Below are 24,959 nucleotides of genomic sequence, written 5' to 3' on the forward strand. Positions count from 1 at the left end.
CATGCTTGCTTTAAGATCACTATATACTCAACAACCACCTCAAAAATGGTCGAAAAATTGAATGACCCATTTTACAACCATTCTATAACCGTCACAACCATTAATGGGCAAGCTCCATTACGGACATAAATTAAGGACTATCTGTATCATTTTAAAAATTCCTATTTGATCACCAAAAAACACTTCAAAGCAACCAACATGATTTTAACTATTAAAGTAATCAAGTATTGCAGCCGTGTTTACTTCCTACATAAAGTAAAGATAAAGATTTGTATGTAAACAAATGCCACATCAAAACATGGCAATTCCACAGAGTTTCTCAGTTTTGATGCATGCATTCTTACGCCAAATTCTATGAAACATTAAGGAAGGATTCTTACCGTTGATGAGGTACAAGGATGTTGTTGATTCCTCCCAATTTTACATTAATCTTTAGGCACAAGTTTGAGAGGGTCTGAGGAGATGTTTTTATGACATTCTTGACTTGAACACACTGTGTAGCCATCCCCAGAAGTGTGTCCCCCACACGTTTCACCTCCGCTAAAAAAAGCAAGCATTTTATATTTTATAATATAAAATAATATTTTATAAATATAAATATAAATATAAATATAAATAAATATAATATAATATTAATTTTAATATGAAGAATCTTCAAAGTTCTAAGGAACAGTTCTAAAATCTATTATTGCAGTACTGTTATCTGCTTTCTGAAAACCATGCCCAGTTTTTCTTATCAGTCAGCATTAGCCTTTCCCAATTGATGCCCTCCAGATGGGCTGGATCATAGTTTACATCAGAGGTCTCCAACCTTGGCAATTTTAAGACCAATGAACTTCAACTCCCAGAATTCCCTAGTCACCAGGTTCTGCCTCTACTGCTGTGCATTTTGCCAGGATTAATCTTTCCTAGAGGTTTTGAGCAGTGAGATGGAACAAAACCAAGGAACCTTACGTCAATGAGGGAGATCAATAGCAGAAGAAAAACCCCAACCAGCTCACCCTCTAGCCCTTATAAAAACATTCAAAGCTTTCAAAGACAGAAGTCTTCAGAAGAAGCCCTTCATATAAACAAAGATTGAAAACAGAGATTACTTTCAAATATTTATTCCTGTTGTTTTTTCCTTGCTTTTATCATCTAGCCACACAATATTCTTGGAAAACATTAAAGAAATGTTGCCAGTTAGTATCTGAAAAAGTTTTACAATCTATATGATGAGAGTAGAAATGGATGATGCAAAGAACAAAACGTATTAAAAAGCTTTACTTTCTCCTACATATGCGAAGTCTTTCCCACAGAGGATCTTCTTCCAATCAAGAGGTATATTTCACTGACCTCCTGAAGAACTTTATCCAAAGCGGCTCCTCTTCTCAGTTCCCATAAGGTAACAAGAAACATGAAAAGCTTGCATTTCCATTGTTATCTGCCATGCCCTCATAACCCTAGCTTCATACAGAACCTACTATTCTAAGATTATTTACTTTTGTTCTCAAGTCTTCTCAAGGCAATTCAAAACAAGTGCAGCTACACAAAGCATTTGGATATTTATTTACCATACACTGGGGTCTTTCCTGGCAGGATGACGATGATGAGCTGGAGTCCTGAATATGTGTTTTTAAGGTGTCGGAACATGGGCTCCACACTGTCAGCACCTTGGGCGTATTTACAGAAGCAAGGCTGGCCCTGGATTGGCATCCCTGCGTCCTTGGAAATTTTGCGCAGCTGGTCTGTGAAACCCCTGGCAACAAATAAATACTGGATGAAAGGAGAATACTAGCATCCACACGCATAGAGGTCATTAATGTTTCTTCCCTTTTGCTCTAAAGTGAGAGTTAATGGCTCACTTAACTAGTGTACGGAGAGGGACAACCAGAGCTGAAAGCTATTATCATTAATACAGGTAGTCCTCGACTTACAACTGTTCATTTAGTGACTGTTCAAAGTTACAACAGCACTGAAAAAAGTGACTGATGACCATTTTTCACACTTACAATTATTTCGGCATCCCCACTGCTACATGATCAAAATTCAGACGCTTGCTTGTAAACTGACTCATATTTATGACAGTTGCAGCATCCTGAGGTCATGTGATCACCTTCTGCAACATTCTGACAAGCAAAGTCAATGGGGAAGCCAGATTCACTTAAACAACTGTGTTACTAATTTAACATCTGCAGTGATTCACTTAACAACTATGGCAAGAAGGGTGACAAAATGGGGCAAAACTCACTTAACTATCTCACTTAGCAACATAAAATTTGGGCTTAATTGTGGCTGTAAGTCAAACACTATCTATATTAATGAAAATGAGTTTCAGCAAGTTTAGAAGCCAAAATTGATAATCATAGGCTAGTATTAACCACCCATGTAATTCTGAATAACAAGAATAATCTTAATTATAACTTATAATTATATACTCTAATGTTTTATTTTTATTAGAGGCTAGAATGAAAGAGTTGAAAGTATTAAGAAGGAAAACGCAGATGGATTATATGGTTTAGGAAACAGAAATGAAGCAGGGGACTGACATCAATTCCCTCAACTCCCATGAATACTTCACAGCTTACATACACTATTTTCAAAACAACCAAAATGATGTCTGCATACATGGACTTCACCAGTTGGAGAACACAGAAATCAAATTGATTATATTATTGCTAGAAAGAGGTGGAGGAGATCAATTATAGGATCAAAGACATGGCCAGGTGCTGATTGTGGAATAGATCATGAATGGCTCATATGCAAGTTCCAAAGTAAGGTAAAGAAGAAGAAAACCAACTACTTTACTCATTGGGATTTTGAGCATATACCCACCGTTTTCAAGGAGATGCTTTGGATTCTCAAGCCTCATTGACAGAGAACCAGATAAACTAAGAAGTGAACTTAAGGAAATTGTTATGGACGAATGTCAAAAGTGATTGCCAAAGATGAAGAGACAAAAGACAGCAAACAGAATGTCAGAACAAACTGCAGAAATTGCCGAGAAGAGAAGCCAAGTCAGGAAGATTAAAAATTCAGGGGGAAAAACATTTAGAACTGTTAAAAAAGATGAGAAGCAATATTATAACATCTGTAAAAACACTGAAAATGGAAACAAGCATGGAAAAACAAGGAAAGACTTCCAAAATGTTTTGAAATCAAAAGGAAATTCCAGACCTTAAATGGGTATGCTGAAGGAGTTAGAAGGAGTACACTGAAATTATGAACAGTAGACGTGTCAATATTCAAATAAGACAGAAGACATTTACTATTTATAAGTACCTCCAATACTAAAAGCTTCTAACCAAAATATGATAATAAATCTGGAAACTAAAAGTGGCCAATTTACATTCCAATACCAAAACAGAGAGGCTTAACTGATTGTGCAAACTACTGTATAATTTCCTTCATTTCACAGGCTAGCAAAGTAATGCTTGGGATCATCCAATGCCCATTAAAGGCCTACACACACAAAAAAAGTAACATCAGATGTTCAAGATGTTTTAGAAAAAGCCAAAGAATACAAGAGATTTCTGATGTATAGTGAATAATTGAGAAAGCCAAACAGTAACAAAAAGAAGTCAGGATGTGCATCATTGATTATAGAAAAGCCTTTGAGTTTATTAATCATATCAAGCAGTGGAACGTGCTTAGAAAAATGGGAGTCCTAGAATATCTCACTGTCCTTATGCAAAACCTATATATAGATCAAGAATCCACAGTATATGCCTATGGAGATTCATCCAGGTCATGGTTGTCCCAAAAGTGCTTTTTCAAGAGGCAAATGGACTTCTTCTGAAGAGCTAAAGAAGCTTCTTGGATGAGAAGTGAAATGTCTTCAAAGAAAAACCAGAAAGTCCAGTTGCCCCTTGAAAAAGCAGCTTTGAGAAAAGCCACAGTATAGATTGCGCTTGGCAAAACAGACTAGCTCCAGGCAAAGGAGTGAGGCGCAGGGCTGTATACCTTCCTCTTATTTATTCAACCTAGAATATATGCTGAATATATATTAAGGGAAGCTGGATGGGCAGAAAATGAGCGTGGTTTAAAAACTGGATAAAGAAACACCAATATCCTGCACTATGTTGATGTGACTACTCTGGTAGACAAAAGATCTGCAAGATATTAGTCATATAAGTCAAGGGGCACAATGAAAGAAATGGGAGTAAAATTAAATATAACGACCAAATTAATAATCACGGGCACAACTGTCAGCCACAGAACTGACAATAAAGACACTGAAGTGATTGACAGCTTCTGCCATTTAGGAGCAACCATCCACAGTATAGGAACAAAGAAATCGAGAAATATGCCACAGGCTAGCAGTTGACAAAGAAAACTGAAGGAGGAGGATAGAAATACCATGAACTCTTTTGAACTTTAGTGTTGGAGAAGATTCCTGAGTGATATCATGGTCGGCCAAGAAAACAAACTGATGGATCATTAAACAAATCAATCCACAACTCTGACTAGGGTCTAATTCTCTTACTCTGAACTGGAAAAGACTTTGGGAAAGGTGGAAGGAAACAGAAAAGGATGACCAGAAGCAAGGTGGATAGACTCAGTTACAGCAGCAACAAGTGCACCATTGGAAGAGCTGAAAGACCCCGTTAGGGACAGATCATCAGGGAGAAAATCTATCTATATGGCCACCAGGAATCGAACATAACTTGATGGCACATAATCAATCATATTTTATTGAGCAGCAAAATATTTTCAGAGATCAAGTATAAACCAAAAAGCAGAGAATCGATAATACAGCCATAATATGATTTGACTGCTTATGTAGTATCCTGTGACTATCACTAAATGTTGTATCTTATGATTCTTGATGAAGGTATTTCTTATGTACACTGAGAGCTTATGCACTGAAAAATTCCTTGTGTGTCCAATCACACTTGGCCGATAAAGAATTGAATTGAATTGAATTCTATTCTATTATCAAAATACATCAATTTAAGGCCAAAGGGAAGCAACTCATATCCTGAACAACAGGCTTACTTTAGTATTTCTTCGCGACATTGCCTCTGTGTTGCAAAGCAAGCAATGGCCCACATCTTGATTTCAACACCTGTGTGAAACTGTTTCCCCCGCATATCCCATACACCATGGCTTGGTGTTGCCACTGTTCGATTCTAAATAAATAAACAGAAATATCAATATGCTTGCAGTTTACACAATGAGCACTAGATGTCATATCAGAGATGCATAAACTTAAGACTGGGTCTAGAAAAATGAAATCACTAACCAAGAGAGTCCAAAGCTGCAAATAAATCCAGAGAAGAGTTTCTTACCCGCCCTCCATACTGCAACATGGGAGCCGGGAGCACACGCCCCGTCACATGAGCCATCTCATCACGCACTTTAAACTGGAATTCCTGAACAAATGGGTCAGCATCGTAATTTGCACTTCGCACCTGAGAAAAGAGGAGATAAACAGGGGACAACGTGATAATAACTCTACAGTAGCTGACTTCAATACTTGCACAATAATAAACTGATATGATTAAAAACAATAGGAGACATTTGAGATATGAGGACCCAAACAGGAACAGGCACACTGGATCCTCAATGACCCCTCCAGCTGGCTTTATCTATGTTGCTAATTCAGAGGCAAACTAACCAGTCTGCTGATTTCTTCTTGTCTGTCAGGTGCAGATCTGGCTGTGGCTTTTATCATGGTTGATGTTTGATTGTCTGTAAGCTTCTTAATACATCGCTGGCCTGCCACGATGTTACACACCTGCAAAAATATTATATATTAATCTTATGTTAACCAATGAACAAACAATGGAGCTATACAATTGTGAGCAGCATGCAGTGTTCTTTATATACCAGGTGAAACTCCACTTCCTCCAAAATAACTTGCTATGATAATGCTGTCCAAATGGTACTCTGTACAGATGTATGTTTAACTGCCAGAATTTCTCAGAGGATATGAAGACCTTGGCTGAGAAGTCTGGAAACCAAAGGTCACCCAGGTTTGAGAAGCATGTTCTACATGCATCATAATACTTTTATGAATTGGCTGGATAGTATTGCTTAATTGATTAAGTGCCATCCAGCCTGGATCAATCAATCCTTAGCAACTATATAGAGTTCCTCTAGGACAGGGGTCTGCAAACTTGGCTCTTTTAAGATTTGTGGACTTCAACTCTCTGAGTTCCTCAGCCAACAAAGCTAGCTGAGGAACTCTGGGAATTGAAGTCCACAAGTCTTAAAAGAGCCAAGTTTGCAGACCCCTGCTCTAGGATAACTAATTCCTAATTTCGTCTTTCAGGTCTTTAAGTGGTGAGATACTATTATAGTTTTAAAAAAAAAACCTGAAAGCTTCTACAGCCAGTGTTTTCCAGCTTGCCACTGGAGATTAGTGACTCCCTACAAATCTAATAAATACATTAGAACATAAAGTTTCATGAGCAAAGAGTGCTCTAGACTCACGGTTATCTTTGGTTCACAGGAAAGCTCACATATACAGAACGTATGCATTTTTGAAAAAAATTAACTTTTTCAAATCTGCAAATGAACGTTGGACTTACCTGAACGTTCGTTCTATAAGTGCTGCATAAGAGTCCAAGCAATGGGCGTTAACCTCGTCTTATTGGCCAGAGACTGAATTTGTTTAACCGCGTTTCCTCTTCCTAGCTGGGCTCCAGTTTCTTAATGAAGACAGGTTCCAGAGGGGCGAAATCTGTAAGGAAGAATCACCCACAATTGCGTCCTGGACCCCAAGTGAACTAGGGAGGGGTTAGACTCTCATGCAGAGCACATAGAACAAACGTTCAGGTAAATCCAACATTCATTCTCCTGTGTGCTGCTTAGAGAGTCCAAGCAATGGGATATACCCAAGGGATATAACTATCCCTAGGGCAGGGAACTAATGGGTCCAGGGCCCCTTCAAGTGGGAGAGCCTGTTGTAGAACCCATCTGCTGAATGCTGCCTTGGCCAAGGCAAACTTATCAAGTTTATAGTTCCTGACGAAAGGTGAGGGTGAAGCCCAGGTAGCTGCCCTGGAAATTTCTAAGATAGAAGCCTGAGTGGCCCAGACCGCCATGGTGCCAGCACTCCAGGTCGAATGTGCTATAATGTGGCCTGGCTGTGGCCTGGCCTGATTTTGGTATGCCAGGGTGGTATCCAGCAGCCGATTATGGAAGAGGACACTTTCGAGCCCATGGATCGGGGCTGAAATGAGACAACTAATGATTCTGTTTTCCGGAATGACACCGTTCTGAAGATGTATTTGCTCAGGACCCTGCAGACATCAAGGGGGTGCCAACGTCGCTCCCTAGGATGTGCAGGCTTTGGACAGAAATTGGGTAGGATGATTTCTTGTGCCCTGTGAAACCAGGCGTTGATTTTTGGTATAAATGGAAGATGCATAAGTCCTTACGTACAGAAAGGGCTGCCAGCTCTGAAATGCATCTAGTGGATGTAATTGCAACGCGAAAGGAGACCTTAAAAGTCAATAGCTTGAGACTGGCAGACCCTAATGGTTCGAATGGAGGAGACGTGAGCATCTGAAGGACTAATGATAGATCCCACGACGGGTATCTGTGGACGGGCGGCGGCTGCAAGTTGGACGCCTTTTAGGAAGTTATGAACCCTTGGATGTTGTAAAAGGAGTAACGTGCCATCGCCTGACAGGATTGTGGCCAATGAGAACTAGACGAGGCAGCCTCTCTCCATAGCGGGCGACCGCCACCATTCTAGGGATCTGATCACCCACTGAGGGACCATGACCTGTGATTTGGAGTTGGAATGACTGGCCCTTTGATTTGGGAGCAGGAACCATTGAAGAGGGTGGGAATGTAATTTCACCCAGGGAACAATTGCTAAACAGGAGATCATTTTCCCCAATAATTGGGAAAGAAGCACCAAAGAAACACGCCTGAGGGCCTTGATCCATCTGATTGTTGAGCGTATGCTGTCCAAACGCTCTGGAGATAGAAAGGTCAGTGTTGATCCTTGCTCCCAAATGGATCAAACTGGTGGATAGAATCAATGGCTTTTCTCCAGGTTCACCATGAATCCGTGCTGCTGGAGTGTTTGGATTGTGAACTGGAGATCCTGTCGTGCTTATAGTGGAGACGTCACCTGGATCAATATATTGTCTAAATAAAATTGTATTCTGATGGGCCTGGTCTGTAGGTGGACTGCCACTATGCCCACAATTTGGTGACGGTCTCTGGGGCTGATGAGAGCCTGAAGGGCAGGGCCCTGTATTGACAATTGGTCCCTGCGTAGCAAAATCTGAGGAACCTTCTGTGAGATGGTCTGATCGGGGTGTGGAGATAGGCCTCCTTGAGATCTATCAATGTTAAGAGATCTCCCTGTCTGATGCAACTCAGGAGGGAATGCAGAGATTGCATTTTGAAGCATTTGTATTGTATGTGTACATTCAGCTTCTTCAAATCTAGGATGGCCCTGTTTCCTCCTGATTTCTTTTGGATCAAGAAGAGGATCGAATAGAAGCCGAACCCCTGATGTTGAGGTGGTACTGGCTCTATGGCCTGGATTGCCAGAAAATGCCAGATTTGACTTCCATCAGAGATCTCTAGGTGGCATCGCGTGACACCAAGCATTGAATGAACCGCCGTGAAGGTTCGGAGCAGAATTCCAGGGTAAGACCTAGTGTTACTGTTTGCAGGGCCCAGGCGTCTGTGGTCGTACTCTGCCACCTGCTGGTGAACTGTTCCAGATGGCCGCCGATGGGACCCGAGTCAGAGCAGTCACTTAGTCTGACGGTAGGGTCGGTAGCCAGCCCCCCGAAAGGGGCGTTTGGCTTGTGGTCTTGTGGTGCGATCATGAAAGGACTGTCTATCCAGTGGTCGATCCTTACCCTGGGCATAGGTTCGTTATTTATTTATTTATTTATTTAGTCACACAGTATATATAAGCATAAGCATGAAATAACTAAACAATATATAAGCATATATATAAGCATGAGTATATAATAACTATATTAATTGGATATAACAAAAGGAAACAATAGGACAGGAATGGTAGGCATGCTTGTGCTCTTATGCAGACCTCTTAGGAATGGGGTGAGGTCAATAGTAGACAGTTTTTGGTTGAAGCTTTGGGGATTTTGGGAAGATACCAGAGAGTCAAGTAGTGTATTCCAAGTATTAACAACTCTGTTACTGAAGTCATATTTTCTGCAATCAAGATTGGAGCGGTTAACATTAAGCTTAAATCTATTGTGTGCTCGTGTATTGTTGCAATTTGAAGCTGAAGTAGTCTTCGACAGGAAGGACATTATAATAGATGATTCTATGAGTTAAACTCAGGTCATGTCGAAGGCAGCGTAGTTCTAAATTTTCTAAGCCCAGGATTTCAAGTCTGGTGGCATAAGGTATTCTGTTGTATTCAGAGGAGTGGAGAACTCTGCTTGTAAAATATTTCTGGACACGTTCAATTGTATTGATGTCTGAAATGTGGTATGGATTCCAGACAGTCGAGCTGTATTCAAGAATTGGTCTACCAAATGTTTTATATGCTCTGGTTAGTAGTGTAGTGTTTTTGGAGAAGCTACGCAAGATTAGGTTTACAACTCTTAAAGCCTTTTTTGAAATTCTTTGGTAGATCAGAGCCTGGAATCCGGTCTCAAAAATCCAAAAGGACTGTCTGCGATAGGGAAAGGTAGACCGTCTGTCTGATCATTTGGAGACGTGGGGAAGAGATTTCCATTTGTGTCAGCCTTCCACTAAAATAGGGTCTAACACTTCACCGAAGAGGTTGTCTCCCTTAAAGGGACTGACACTAGCCGACATTTAGTTTTCATATCAGCTTGCCAATGTCTCATCCACAAAAGGCATCTGGTAGTGACATTGGACGCTAGGGCTCTTGAGGTGATTTTTGCTGAATTGAGAGTTGCATCGGCAGAGTATTCAGCTGCAGCTATCAGTTTATTAATGTCTTGCTGCAACCGAGTGTCCTCAGGTGAAGCACGGGACTGCATTTGGCAAAGCCATATTAACCATGTCCTTGTGAAGGACGCCGCCGTGGCAAATCAAATTGCCCAGGCTACTGCCTGGTGGGTCTTACAAGCAGAAAGCTCCACCCTTCTGTTCTTAGTTTTCAAACCTTCCGCTGAATCTGATAGAAGGGTGGTGGAAGTAGCAAGGGTAGCCAGAGGAGCATCTACAGTTGGAATTTGTAAGAGTTCTTCAAAATTTTGTTCCACTGTGTACATTTTCTTATCCATCCCGCTAGGGGCAGAAATTGCTCCAGCCTGAGTCCACTGTCTCTGTATGACAGAGTAAAGAGCTTGGGTGATGAAATAACCACTTGCTCAGAGATAGGTTCAGTGAAAAGAAGGGCGTTGGGATCTGGAGGGTCCATGGAGCCCTCCGAATGCCCAATAAGTGCCCCCATGCTGGCCATTGTTTTTGCCTTAAACAATAGGGTTTGAAATAAGTCATAGTGGAACAGCCCTGTGGCAGCTGGTTTATCGGGCGTGAAGCTCTCATCTTCAGAAAGATTGTAGTCTGCCATATCCTTCTCGCCCATAGTCGACAAGTCGCTATGTTGTGAGGGCAAAGGAGATTGAGGATCCTGGACATATTCTCTATCCAGTGGGTTTGATGGCCAAAGAGCCTGTTGGCAGGGCTCGGACAACTGTGATGGGCCCAATAAACCTCTTTTATAGACGGCTGCATCAATTCCCTTTGAAACGGTGTGTGTGTGTGATCATATCACACATCTCCTGTGTCATGGTAGCTTGCTGGCCCTTCTCTGGGTGGAGCCCCATTGTGGTAGGAGTGAAAGTTGCTGAAGGGCAGGGAAACCTATGGAGGGAGGCTGATCCCGGTTCTAAGGTGATAGCACCAGATGTAAATTCACTGGATTGTGTCTGGGCATAAGGCACCTCCTTGCCCATTGCCACGTTAGGGGACAAATCAAACTGGTCTGCTTGATGATCTTGGAGTAAGACTTCTCCTTGTAAGGCAGAACCAGGCCCTCCACTGCTGCCTGGAGTGGGAGACTCCCTGCTGACCTCCGCCAGCTTTTGGGCCTTGGCAAAGTGTTTTCCCAAGGCCTGTTGCCGCCTCCTGGCATTCTTTTCTGAGGCCAATGAAATGGACCTGGCAGCCGAGGCTTTGGATCGGATGGTAGGACCCTTGGAAGCTGACCTCCCTCATTTGGTGGCTGAAGCCTGAGAGCTCAAGTGCCCAGGGGAGGATGACGCAGATTCGCTAGAATGAGAGTTCTTTGGTCTGCCATTTTGAAGGACTGAGACCTGTATGCGGATCTGGTGTAGGACTTAGAATGGTACACTACCCACTCGTGCCCCTCCACTGCTGTAATAAAGCCTTCCCCACACCAAATAGAAAAGGATCCAAAGGGATCAGCTGTAGCTTTCCTCGCTGCATCAAGCCGACGAAACAGTTTGAAAACGCAATTAATTGCAGCGACAGAGTGAGGCAAAATGGCGTGAAGCCAACACCACAGCCCCAAAGCGCTTCTTTGCGGTCTCAGCTAGGGAGAGACACATGAACCGGCATCACAGTCCTAATTCTCTGTCCCTGTGTGCGCAGAGCCAACACCACAGCTCTATAGCGCTCTCCCAGCCTCCAACTCACATGGACCAAAGCCTCGGTCTGATGACTCCACGTGGCGTGCCAACTCACCGGGAAAAGGAGCTGCTGCAATCTTGATAAGCGGCTCAGCTGAGCGGCACTTAGCTGGGGCGCCGCCAAAACGCCACCACTTTAGAAGAAGTCCAAGAAAGCAAATATCTCTAGCTGTGCTGATGATTAGCAAAGTCCAAGAAATGGAGTAACGAAAAGTAAGTCTCTCTAGGCTGACTGAGTTACGAAACTGGAGCCCAGCTACGAAGAAGAGGCGTGGTTAAACAAATTCAATTCAGTCTCTTGCCAGTAAGATGAGGTTAATGCCCATTGCTTGGACTCTCTAAGCAGCACACAGGAGAATGAAAGATTCTGGGGTCTTCAAATGTTTCAGAGATTGTGCTATTAAATACATTACTTCAAGAGGCAGATAGGTGTGTTTCTGCTCCTGTCCCACTTGTAGACAAGGAAGATGAGGGTATTTCAGCTGTAGGTTGTACTTTTCTCTGAAATACTGTGCTACTGTTCTTTCCACAGTCTGACCGTTTTCTAACTGCAATGGAAATCTGGAAAGCGGAATTGAAAGAAGAGTTAATTTGCACAAGTCTGTGAATCTATGGATCTTATTCCTCCCATATTATATACAGGTAGTCCTTGAATTACAACTGTACATTTAATAACGGTTTGAAGTTATAACAGTCTTGGAAAAAGTGATTTACAACCCATTCTCAAAGTTAAGACTGTAGCATCCCCCCCACTGGAGTCACATGATCACAATTGGCTAACATTTACGACAGTTGCAGCATCTTGCAAGCATGTGATCACGATGTGACCTTCCCAACCAGCTTCTGAAAAGCAAAATCAATTGATGACAATATGATTTGCTTAATGCCCACTGGGATTCACTTAATGGCCACAGTAAAAATGGTTGCAAAACTGGGGCTAGTCACGAGCATTTGCTTAACAACTGCACTGTTTAGCAACCAAATTTCTGGTCCCAGCTGTCCTTGTAAATCAAGAACAACCTGTATATTATCTTGTAGCCACATATGTTAATTGTGTAGTTTAGCCATGCACTTACGTCTGATGACTAGCCGGTCTCCGTGTAACATTACAGACACGGTATTTCCGCCTCATCGTTCCACAATGAGTCACTTCAACCTTCAGACCTGGATAAAAAAAGAGAAAGAAAATACTGACGTCAGAGAATGCTTGTATAGACACAGAATGTTTTGTAACAGAACCTATTCATCCCTTCCATAAGATTTGCTATAATTTCTACATATACCATTGGAAGAAAGGAATAAGAATGGTTGGTTCCTAATATAATCGCACAGATTTGTGGCCCCTAAGACTTCCCACCAAACAGGATGGGGCGATATTTTACAGTGGTGCTTTGTTTGCTTTTTTAAAATTTCCCTTTTGTATATTTTTTTCAGCCTCAAGCATTGATGTCACCAACATGAAATAGAATTATGGTTCTTCCTCTTTTCTTTGCTATGTTACTGCCTGTGATGACTGACATGTTGATCCAAAGGATTTAACACATTACTATTATTCCTCTTGGATTATAAATGAAAACTCTGCCAGTATTTGGTGGTTTCTAAATTTCAATGGCCCCAATTTTGGAGGGCCCCTGGGTTTCCAAAAAACGGGCGACAGTTATCAATAGCAACTTAAATGTATCTTTTCTAAGCGTGCCAAATCCAAAAACCAATTTCTTGAATGTTAATGTGTTAGCTTCAATTTTTCCAAAAGGTGGCCCAGCTAAAGGCTCTGATAAAACCCAGTGGGCTATGAAGACAAGTTGATTTGGATGTCAGCGAATGCCTTTTTTTTTTTCTCCCACCACAAAGAACACAGACAGCACCTGAAGGCATTTTTCCCTGTTGATGCTTCCTTCCTGCTCACCATATCTGGGAAAATAAAGCTCTAAAAATCCAAAAAAAAAACACAAGGCAAACACAGGCATCCGTTATCTCCTTTGTGCAAGGAATACAACTTTTGGGAGATAACCATGTTTCATTGAGAGTGTCTTTTCCCCTATTTTGTGAACATTCATATAATTTTTGATGAAAATGAGTATGAGTGAACATTGTGGAGAACAAGTATTTCCTTCTCAAAATCTGTCCATTTCCAGTGTGGAAAGAAGCCATGGCCTGTGAATCTAAAAGAAAATGAAACAGCAAATGTGATCCAAATCAAAGAATCCGTATTTGTGTTTCCTCTTCTCATAGAACAGAATTGGCCCAGACAGCATCCACACCAGCCAAGTGGACACATATCTTTAAAAAGGCTACACTTTTGCAAGATTTCAAGAAAGAACATGCAAGACCTTGGAAAGGAGGTGCGCTATCAAAAACTAAGATTTTTCTGGATTTGCAACATTTGGGGGCCTTTTATTTCTTTTTTTCATCCCTCTTCGTGCAAGATCACACCATGGCACACTGCCCAGGAAAAACACTGCTGATACTTGCCATAAAGGAACCACAGCTGCTACTCTGAATGCCATGCGTAGCACCAGTCATTAGAACTGAAATGGAGGCTAATCAGCAAACCTGCTTTGTCTGAAGCAGGGACACGTCTCCCTTTACCTTCTCTTGGGGGGGGGGAAGCTACTTTGCACTACTGATAATTTAAAATATGCATATGCATCCTTTGATTTAAAATAGGCAAAGTAGCTTCAGGTACACACAAAATGTATCTTCACAAGGGGTGTCTTTCTTCCAATTCAAATACGGCAATATTTTTATTTATTTATTTATTGGTACCGTACTTCTTGCCTTTTCTCTAGGAGCTCAAGTTAACATACATGATATTTTTCTCCCTCCCCACCCCCCAGTTTTTCAAACAACAATGTCCAATAAAGTAGGTTGGTTTGAGGAGAATAACTTAGCCAAAGCCATCCAATGTCCTTCCATGGCTGATATTGGATCTCAATCTGGATCCCTGCCTATAGACCAATATTTTAACCATGGCAGGTAATCCTTAAATTATGACCGTAACTAAACCTGGTATTTACAGTTGTAAGTCATGATGGTCGTAAAGCCAGTTATCACATGACCAATTTGATTTTAAAACTTTTTTTTGTGATGGTTGTTAAGCGAACCTGGTAGTTGTTAAACAAACCCATTGTTTACTATAGGCTGGGGTTTGCAAAAAACCAGAAGCAAATGTTTGTTTTTGGCAAAAATATTCTAAATTGTGGTCATGTGACCATTGTTGTTGTTAGTTGCAAAGTCATGTCCGACCCATGAACAACGTTCCTCCAGGCCTTCCTATCCTTCACCCTCCTCCGGAGTCCATCCAAGCTCATGCCCACTGCTTCAGTGACTCCATTCAGCCACCTCGTCCTCTGTTGTCCCCTTCTTCTTTTGCCCTCAATCTTTCCCAGCATTAGGCTCTTCTCCAGTGAGCCCTTCCTTCTCATTAGGTGGCCAAAGTATTTCAGTTTCATCTTCAGGATCTGGCCCTCTAAAGAGCAGTCAGGGTCGATCTTATCCAGGACTGACCTGTTTGTTCACCTTGCAGTCCAAAGGACTCACAGGAGTCTTTTCCAGCACCAGAGCTCAAAGGCCTCAATTCTTTGGCGCTCAGCCTTTCTTATGGTCCAACTATGTGACCATGGGATGCTGCAAACAGCCATAAATGTGGGCCAGTTGCCAAATGTCCAAAATACAGTCACATAACCCCAGAGGGAATAGCACTGGAGTTTTGGAACTGTTAAGCAATCAGTTGTAAACCGAGGACTACCTGTACAGCACACAAGAACCAATATTTTGATACTGACTGAAGTAAGTAGGAAATGAAACAAGTCGAAATACAAATGGGGGGTCCTTGGTGTTCTCTTGCTTGTTTTCTTCCAGACATTTCATTACCCTAACTAGGTAACATCATCAGGGCTAGCAAGGAGTGCTGTCAGTTTACAAGTAGCAATATCTCCTATTTGAACAGGAGTATTTGAACATACTAATCCAATGCTCCCTATGTCTTACACTTGGTGCATTTGCAAGGTGACTGATTGGCTGGCATATAACCAACCTAGTTTTGTCAGGAAGCTGCACTATGGCAGCTGAAAGAATACAGTAGTAAAAGTCAATCAAAGATGATGCACAGTGTGGCTAGAAGGCAAGAGATAAAGACGCAGCACACAATTCTGGCAATGGAGCTTTTCTGGCAACGCAAACTGAAATCTCTACAGTCCAGACAGCTGAAAAAAAATCCTTTCATTGTTTATTACATTTTCAAGAATACAAATCCATTGCCCATCACATAGATGCCACGGTAATAAGTCACTATGTGACACCAAAGGTAATGTATCTTTGTACGTTTTTGATGAATGTACATGCCTGAGATCTAAGCAAGCACCTTCTAAAGCAGTAAGATTAGCACTGTGTGGATTAAATGCTACATTTTTTTAAAAACTCACCCTTTATCTCTTTGGTGAATTTTACACGGTGAGAATCAGTCAGAGGTCGTGGCTGTTCATCAATGTTGTGTATATCAAGAACTTCACACATGAACTGAATTACAGGTTGTGCTTTATAGAAGGCAGTGGCAGAAACTAGGGTGGTAAAAAGAAAATTTAAGAAAACAAATGGTCTTCAAAGCACAATCACTATCTTCACACAATCACTATCTAAGATAAAGGATCTCATCAACTGGAAGTCTACATTTCATTGCAGGGATACTTTACAAGCAGTCTGGTTAACACCTTTTCTGATTAACATATTTTATTTAAAAGCTTAAGATTTCATGAGTTGCAGTTCACAAAAACTCCTGCCTTTTAATAAAATCTGTTTGTCAGAAGAGGTACCATCAGACTCCTCCTGACAAACTAAAATTGTTCTCCTCCTCCAATGCCCAGGAGTTCTTTGTTTCTCCTCTGATTTATTCTGATTCAGAGGCTTGTATTGAGACAAGATGCAGTTGAAAACATGACATTAAATAGGCAAATCTGTAACACTGGGAATTTTGAATATGTTGTCTGCAAGAGAATGATTATAAACAAGATTCATATGCCACTTTTATTTTTTATTTGCATTTATATCCCGCCCTTCTCCGAAGACTCAGGGAGGCTTACACTATGTCAAGCAATAGTCTTCATCCATTTGTATATTATATACCAAGTCAGCTTATTGCCCCCAACAATCTGGGTCCTCATTTTACCTACCTTATAAAGGATGGAAGGCTGAGTCAACCTTGGGCCTGGTGGGACTTGAACCTGCAGTAATTGCAAGCAGCTGCTGTTAATAACAGACTGCATTAGTCTGTTGAGCCACCATGAGCCCTTTTTTAAGGGCTTAAAAAGTTAAAAAGTTTTTAAAAAGTTCCCTTCACTGACATAATCACTAAGTAGGAAACTTGTCTTGTATCTAAAGTGGCAAACCCCACACTTCAATTATGTCATGAATAAATATTGACTTTTCCAGTACTAAGCAGATTCCTCCTTCTCTTATTAACAGTACACACAGAATATTTGCATGTACACACTGCATTCTTTCCAGCTCATTTTTGGACCAAAGCATTTTAATAGTCCTTGACTTAGGACTACAACTGAGCCCGGAATTATGGTCATAAGTCATTGTGGTTGTTAAGCAAGTCACACCTAATTTTATCACAATTTTTGGGGTGCTCATTAAGTGAACACAGCAGACATTTTATGAATCCATTTTATTCAATGGGCAGTTTTTGCTAGAAACTGAAAGTAAAGGCCAGAAACCAGCAAAAAAGCCATCAAAAATTGCATTCACATAACTGGGATGCTGCAAATAACTGTAATGGCAAGTCAACTCCCAAGCGCCCAGTTGCAATCACGTGGCTACAAGGATATATATGTCATCGTAACTTTGAAACTGGATCATAAATAGTTTTTTTGGGAATCCACCATAACTTGTCACAAAGAAACCATTCATAAGTCGAAGACTACCTGTATTTCAGGGTGGCTGAAATAGTTTTATGCTTTAAAATATTCTTCAACTGATTTAAATGGATTTTGATTTCAAAAAATTTCTAAATAAATGCAATTAATTTAATCTGGAATCTCAGCAAATGCTTGTGTTTAATATTGGAAATACAAAATCATATATTCAACTTCTACTTAATCATGAAGCAACTTGGCAAATATTTGACTAGTTGCTATATCTGAGCCTTTCTTCCTTCACAAGATGTTATGAAAATTATTTATTTAAATTTACTGACTACCAACCTCCAGTGGATTCTGGTTGGCTGCAAAATTAAAAATATTAAATCAACAGCAATCCAGGCTAAAATAGTCTGCTAAAAAAATCCACAAAGCAAATCAGGGGCCATTAAGCAATGGCAAAGATCAAGCCAAGCCTAAGACCAATAGGGGTATCACATGCCTTGAATTTTTTCTGGTAAAGTTAAACATAAACACAACCAATCAATAAAAACTATTTGCAACAGGAATTTTAAATTTTGGAGTAATGTTAAAAGTTTTCCTTTGGAGAGAGCAACTTAAAGACTGATTAGCCTTTGTGTTAGTCTGAGAGAACAATTTTATTAGACAACGGAATGCTTTTATAAATGATCTAACCATAGTTTGGAATGCTTTTATAAATGATTTAACCATCCCCTGGCTGGGGGATTCTGGGAGTTGAAGTCCTCCAGGCTTAAACTTGCCGAGGTTGGAGACCCCTGTCCTATATCACAGAACCAGAACCATCAGAAGCCAAAACATCCTGAGGGCAGCCTGGTGAGTGGTCTAGAATTCCTGCTGGGATCTTGCCTGGCATCAACATAAGCAATGTACAGGCAGGAGAACCAGAATAAAAATTTACATTATTGAAGTGTAGATGCAATTGATTCTTCCATGAGTTAATTCAAAGAGAAAAAAAACAAGCAAATTTGAGGTTCGAACATGAAAAAATGTTTCAGAATTGCAACATAAATTCTTATCTTCCTCCAGTTATAATTTCCTCTGACAAAGGCACACCTGCTATTCCTACTAAATAGAAATAATTCCCTAATTCCATATTTCTCAAGCTTGGCAACTTGAAGATTTGAGGACTTCAATCCCAGAATCCCCAAGCCAATATGGGAAATTTATAAAAGGAAACTGAGATTTGTAAAAGAGAAAAGGACTTTTCCTTACAGAACACCAAAACGAATTGTGTATGTGTATACATGCTGAAGTCTTCCATATCCATGCACAACATCAATCTTTTATAAATCCCCCCTGCCATTTCTCAAAACAGAACTGGGGGTTACCATCTATATTCAGCATCATTTTCCACATTGCTGGCCGAACGGACTGATGAAATCCAAACCAGACTTCCCTGCCACCTCCCAACGGATGATCATAGCCTTCAGGAGCAGAAAAAAAGGAACGGCCTACAGGTGTATACCTATGTAGGGAAGGAACCAAATATTTATTGATCTATTTCACATGTCACCATAATCTACAGGAATGCCTGGTGGCTCAAAATAATAAAACAATAATAAAAAAAATAAAGACAATACCGGTAATTCTCGAGTTATAACCACAATTGGGATCAGAATGTTCATCACCAAGCAATGCAATTGTTAAGTGAGTCATGCTTGTTTTTACTACAATTTTTTTGCTACATGATCGCAGGGGTGGTGCAACAATGGTAACTCCTAGGATGAATCATAAGACACTTTTTCCAAGACCACTGTAAATTCCAATCATGATTAACCAAATGGTTAGTTAGGGGCATGGTAACCTAGCAGTTAAGATGCTCGCCTTGTCAACCCAAAAGTTGGCAGTTTGATAGCCAAGTATCATGTGACAGGGTGAGCTCCCGTTTCTGCCCCAGCTCCTGCCAACCTAGCAGCTTGAAAGTATGCAAATGCAAGTAGATGAATAGATACCGCTTTGGTGGGAAGTTAACAGCATTCTGTGCGCCTCGGCAAAGAGTCATGCTGGTCATATAACCACAGATGCATTTTTGGACAACATTGGCTCTCTCAGCTAGCAAATGGAGATGAGCACGGCTCCTAGAATCAGATACAACTGGACAGGGGAAACCTTTACCTTCTTTTTTCCAAGTTGAGGGATACCTGCAGTCCTTCACTTATGACCATTCATTTACCAACCATTCAAAGTTACAAAGGTGCTGAAAAATATCCCTTATGACTAATTCCTGCACCTACTTGCACCTACGACCATCCCCACGGTCATGCAATTATGAACCTGGTGCTTTGCAACTGGCTTGCATTGACAACATCCCAGGAACACACGAGTGCCACTTGTGACCTTCCTAGGTGGCTGTAGAAGAGCAGGCAGATCTTGAGGTGGGGAAGGTGGGGGAGTTAAACACATCATCAGTTTAGAGTGCTAGTATTGCCACAAGAGATCCAAGTCTAGTCTCTCTTGAGTTCCACTGATCCTTATCGAGCACCAATTTAGTACTGACCATTAGTTGACTAGGTTCTTGTGTATAGGTATCAATCAATCATCTATGTTGCAACCGTATGAATAATTCTGATTTTTTGCACCTGACACTAACTTCCGACATGCAATATCAATGGGGAAAGCCAGATTAACTTAAAGACTGTGTGATTCGTTTAATGATTATGGTGAAAATGGTCATAAAATTGGGACTGGTCATTGACTTGCTTTATGACTGCACTGATTCATGACAGAAGTTCCAGTTCCAATTGTAATCTTAAATCGAGAACTACCTGTATCTGCAAAGCAAAAGACAACATTTAAAAATCCTCACTTAACTTAAAAGGGGCTGCTAATTGTAAGATCTCACTTTGAGTTTGCAAATAGAAAATACACTTTTAGACAAGATCTTCTAACAGAGTTGTCCTCAGTTTGATGCTCTATGGTTGTACTGAAAATTATAACAGCTGAAATCTAATCTAATACAAATAGAATGAATCAGAAAAAATCAGGAATGAAAAATAGCTGGATTTAGCACCTTCAGTCTACACAAAGGATTTATCACCTGGTATTTATTATCTTTTTTTTCCAAAACTGAGAAAGAGAACATTCTAAGAGAAAATAGTTTGAATTATCTAATGAATTAATCACAGATTTTTTTTTAAAAAAAGAGCATTTTATACCTTACCTTCCCTAGTACCACTCAATCTGGAGTTTTACTTTTCCCTCAAAATTCCCCACCTACAAGGGGCTGTCTCCTTTTGGGGGAAGGGAATGTTGGGGTCCTGAAAATCAGGTTTGTAGAACATTTAATCTTGAAGGCACTGAACTGAAGTTAAACAGGGAAGTGTATAAAATAGATTTATTTTCAGCTTTTCAACTTTCAAAGACCAGTTCCCACAACCGCTTCCTGAAAGTATATCTTCATATAAAACTGCTTTAAAAACACAGATTTTGTAATTCCAAGATACAGCCCTAATATACAAGACAAACAACGCAGCTGGCATTTCTCCTACTTCTGTGTCTGTCACTTTGTTTTATTGTCTGTCACTTGTCAAATTCACAAGTCTCCCATTGCCTTTGATCTTCACTTAATGACATCCTTGTGGAAAACCATTCCAATTATTCAAGAATTTTCCTATTCATTTCTACCGGAACTAATCTGCTCAACAAACAGAACTGAGAAACTTTCAGTGATCTGACTAATGCAAAATGCATGTTCTCCTCATCTCCCAAACCTTTGCATGCAAGTCTAAAAGCAAAACTCCCAAAAAATTAACTCTGGAAATACATGGCACAGAGCACATTAGGAAACCTACTTCATGGAGGGTAAATGTCGTAGCACCACATCAACAGCATGAACAGGGTTAGTGCTGATTGGCTTGTCCAATTCCAGAGGCTCAGGTAAGGTTCGTCCAGTCAGAACTTCATGCAATAGGTGCCAGCTTACCCGGGAAACAAATTTTATGGACACCTTGAAGGGACGATCTTTGCCACCTTCTCCTGGCAATGTTACATCCAAATCAACCTTTTGGGAGAAAAAGCCATGGAAGAGGAAGTAAAAAAAGATTTCAAGCTCAGTGTGAAAAGTCAAGAGATTTGCATACAAATTTTAATTTCATTTCTTTGCTAATCAATTTCAATTATGTGATTTAAGGCAGCTTTAATTCCCTAGCTTTTAAATCTATGGCTATTCAGGGAAGAAATTCCAGACAACTATACTGAAGATTAGGAAAATGCGGCAAGTTAAATTCAAATATGGGAAGAAAATATTTAAAACACCATGTTGAACTTAGGAATCTGGCATCCTATTGTAACTAAGGGCATTCCCCCTTTTAAACTGTAAACTCAACACATTTAAAAAAAATTCAAATATATCTGTATTTGCACATCATTGAACTTGAAATTCATAATTTATCCTTACAAAAAGGTAGCCTTATTTACTATGGCAAATGTTGAAAAGATTGTATAGGTTTAAATAAAGTAGAATTGTGATATCCCCAGCAGTTTAATTTATGTTTATTAATGTTTAATTAACTTAATTGTTTTTGATAGGCATTTATATTTTTAACTGTCTATTTTATTGCACACCATTCAGAGTCACTTTTGTGATAACACAGCTATACAAATTTGCTAAATAAATAAATAAATATCAAACCATTCATAATACAGATTTAGAACTGTTCTCAGTGGGAGCCTATCGCTACAGGTGCTAAATAGAAATTTAAAGCCTTTTCAACAGCTGTTCCTATTCTCTGGAGCAATTTTGGGGAGGGGGGTTAATTCTCTTTGTTATTATACACTACCTAGAATCACACTGAGCTGGGCAGCTTCAAAAATCTACTAAATAAATAAACTATGCCCCATGGTGGTTTTCTTCAAATTTTGCATTGTAGCCTGAGAAAGCTGTTTTAAAAGATTACTTAAGACTACATAAGAGTATAAACCATTTTGAAGTTATCACATCTAAAAAACATTGTCAGGATCAGGCTTGGCACATCAGCAGACAAAAGTATCCCTTCCAGTATTTTGCAGTCACACAAAATACTACATGAAATATGCATCAGCATTTCATAATTTCATATTCTGTGCTTTTAAAGAGAGATCAGCATGCAGAAGGATGGTCAAAGAAATACTGTAGAGCAGTGATGGCTAACTTTTTCCGGACTAAGTGCCCAAAGCGTGCATTTACACGCCCGAACCCCCAAAATGCAATGCGCTTGCACTCCGCCCCTGCGCATGTGCCCTGCCCCGCTGCATGCGACCGCGGCCCCCCGCACGCATTCCATTCTCCGCGGTAGACCCGAAGACTAGCTGGCCAGCAGGAAGCGCAGGCGGAGCTGAGCTGACAGCTGGTGTGCCCACAGAGAGGGCACTGAGTGTCACCTCTAACAAGCATGCCATAGGTTTGCCATCACGGCTGTAGAGTATGAGATCATCCATATTGTTCCTATTTGCTGATTAAAATAATTAATTTGGAGCAAAAATGCACATTTGGATGTTGGGGCTTTAGGCAATGACTCCTCAGTACTTCCTTGAATTGTCCTGCCTTCTGCAAATGGCCTGTGCTTAACTACCCCACATGCCTATCCCCTCCATCTCTGCCCTTTTGACTATTTTGTATGGAGATGCCTATCCCTACTGTCTACCCCCATTGCTGGCCTGGGATCTAGGCTCTGGGCGAGGCTTTGCCATCCTGGGACCATGCCCTCATCCAGTTCCTGGATCCCTGACCAGTAACAGGAATAAAAAGATGTTGGTGGAGGTCAACTGGGTTCAATGGGGATAGTCAGTGGAGTGAAGGGCAGATATAGTGGGAGGTGGGGGGGGGGATTTGAAGGAGAGGCAATTCATGGAGGGCAGGAGAAGCATGAGGTCCTTACCTAACAATCACAAATCAGGACTGCCAGAACTGCTGTCGCTAAATGGCACAGTAACATGGTGTTTTGTTTAACAACTGTTTCACTTAATTCTGGTTCCAATTAAGGTCATTAGACAAGGATTACCCATGTATGTTCATACCAATATGTCAGGATCCACCCTGAAATTAAGAACTACATCCCCTGGCAAACCTTAAGAACTCAACATCTCTTACAGAAACATGTGTACAGTCCCCTTAATGTCAAAAAGTACATTTTTGCCAGGAAGTAGATTGACGACTCATTGAAGCCTATCCAAACGTTATGTACTAAAATTTAAGTCTGTGAATACTTCTGGAATATCATTCCCCAAGAGGTCTGGGTGACCTTTGGAGGTCTTGTAGCATTCAGAATAGGCACTGAAAACTTGTCTTTTCAAACAAGCCACGGTTTAATGTTTTGTGATTTCACCAAGGGGTAACTTATGAGGGAATGGCTTTCTATCTGCTTTCCCACAGCATCATTTCATTTTTACATGTTTTGCATTTTAACCACTCTTAGTGAGTTTTTAATGTAAGACACCTTAGGGTCCTAACCAACATATTTTTATTTATTCCATTTGGATCCTACCTTTTGTAACCGGAATTCAATTGGGTTGTGTTATAGTCCCTTATTTCCCCCAGAACTCGTCTGTGAGACTGGTTGGGCCGACAAAAAGTAACTGTCTGAAGTCACCTAGTGAACTTCTCTGGTTGAAGATGGATTAGAATCTGGGTCTCCTCACTTCAAACAAAGATTTTTACACTACACTGCCCTGTGAGGAAATGTGCACCTGGAGAAGCTGAATGTGGGGGGTGGGGGGGGGAGGAAGGAGAAGAGACATGATCTTGGCCATACCAAGCATCCCCAGGGAGGGGACAGCACATTCCAGAGAAAAGCCCAAAATAAGAGACTGTGCAGTCTCTAGATGGATGGGAAAGGAAGGAAGAGGTTTGGGGTAGCCACCTCTTAGAATCTCTCTGGATATATCTAGTAGGTTAGAAGGTTATAGCTTTAGTCTGGCAGATTCTGTCCATTAAATGCAAGCAAATAAAGGACTGGACTTGATTGATTTCACTATGTTGTCTTTGGGCTTGGGCCTGACCCTGTCTGCTATATGCCTTATAAATGATGATGATGACGATGATGACAAATCCATTTAATTGCACTTGTTCAACAGTCCCATTATGTCTGCCTCTTCTCTACTCTCAAATCCTTCTGCTGTCACTCTCAGTATCCAGAGAAAGATTATTAATTCCTAGTAAAGGCTCTTTCTCTTTCTTTCTTTCTTTCTTTCTTTCTCTCTCTCTCTCTCTCTCTCTCTTTCTTTTTCTCTTTCTCACTCTTGATTATGCTTCTTTGCAAAACATTTTAAATATGTAGTTTTATATTTTAAAATGAATTAGTAATACTCTGTAAATAGTTCTGTTGTCCTCATTTTTTAATTATTTCTTACCCTTTTTTATGCTTTTGTTGTAAACTGTTATCAATTTGCTGAAATTGGTGGCTGAAATTGCTGGTTGTCAGTCAAATTATTGGCATATAACACCAATGTCAAGTTAAATAAATGAATAAAATCCCCATGTATACGGAAGTAACTGAAATATATAACAAGCAATTGAAAATCACAATGA

General features: G+C 40.5%; 1 protein-coding gene across 4 annotated transcripts in view; it reads right to left on the reverse strand.

Moving 5' to 3' along the window:
* The window catches only part of LOC131204239 (protein argonaute-3), a 59,318-nt gene that overhangs the window by 15,457 nt on the left and 18,902 nt on the right, over positions 1-24,959 (reverse strand). For 3 of the 4 annotated variants that reach the window (XR_009156559.1, XM_058195250.1, XM_058195251.1), the window contains exons 4-13: positions 21,247-21,455; positions 18,784-18,920; positions 15,980-16,114; positions 12,632-12,719; positions 11,969-12,116; positions 5,600-5,719; positions 5,271-5,393; positions 4,978-5,111; positions 1,554-1,738; positions 381-540 (exon numbers count right to left, since the gene is read on the reverse strand). Coding sequence is in view for 3 of the 4 variants with exons in the window: in XM_058195250.1 (XP_058051233.1) it covers positions 381-540; positions 1,554-1,738; positions 4,978-5,111; positions 5,271-5,393; positions 5,600-5,719; positions 11,969-12,116; positions 12,632-12,719; positions 15,980-16,114; positions 18,784-18,920; positions 21,247-21,455 (1,439 nt within the window). In the remaining variant the exon portion in view is untranslated. Of the gene's footprint in view, positions 1-380; positions 541-1,553; positions 1,739-4,977; positions 5,112-5,270; positions 5,394-5,599; positions 5,720-11,968; positions 12,117-12,631; positions 12,720-15,979; positions 16,115-18,783; positions 18,921-21,246; positions 21,456-24,781; positions 24,924-24,959 lie in introns of all 4 variants that reach the window. The other variant, XM_058195252.1, reaches the window with a different exon arrangement.

Source organism: Ahaetulla prasina, chromosome 10 (genome assembly GCF_028640845.1).
Source record: "Ahaetulla prasina isolate Xishuangbanna chromosome 10, ASM2864084v1, whole genome shotgun sequence".
NCBI classification, from domain to species: Eukaryota; Metazoa; Chordata; class Lepidosauria; order Squamata; family Colubridae; genus Ahaetulla; species Ahaetulla prasina.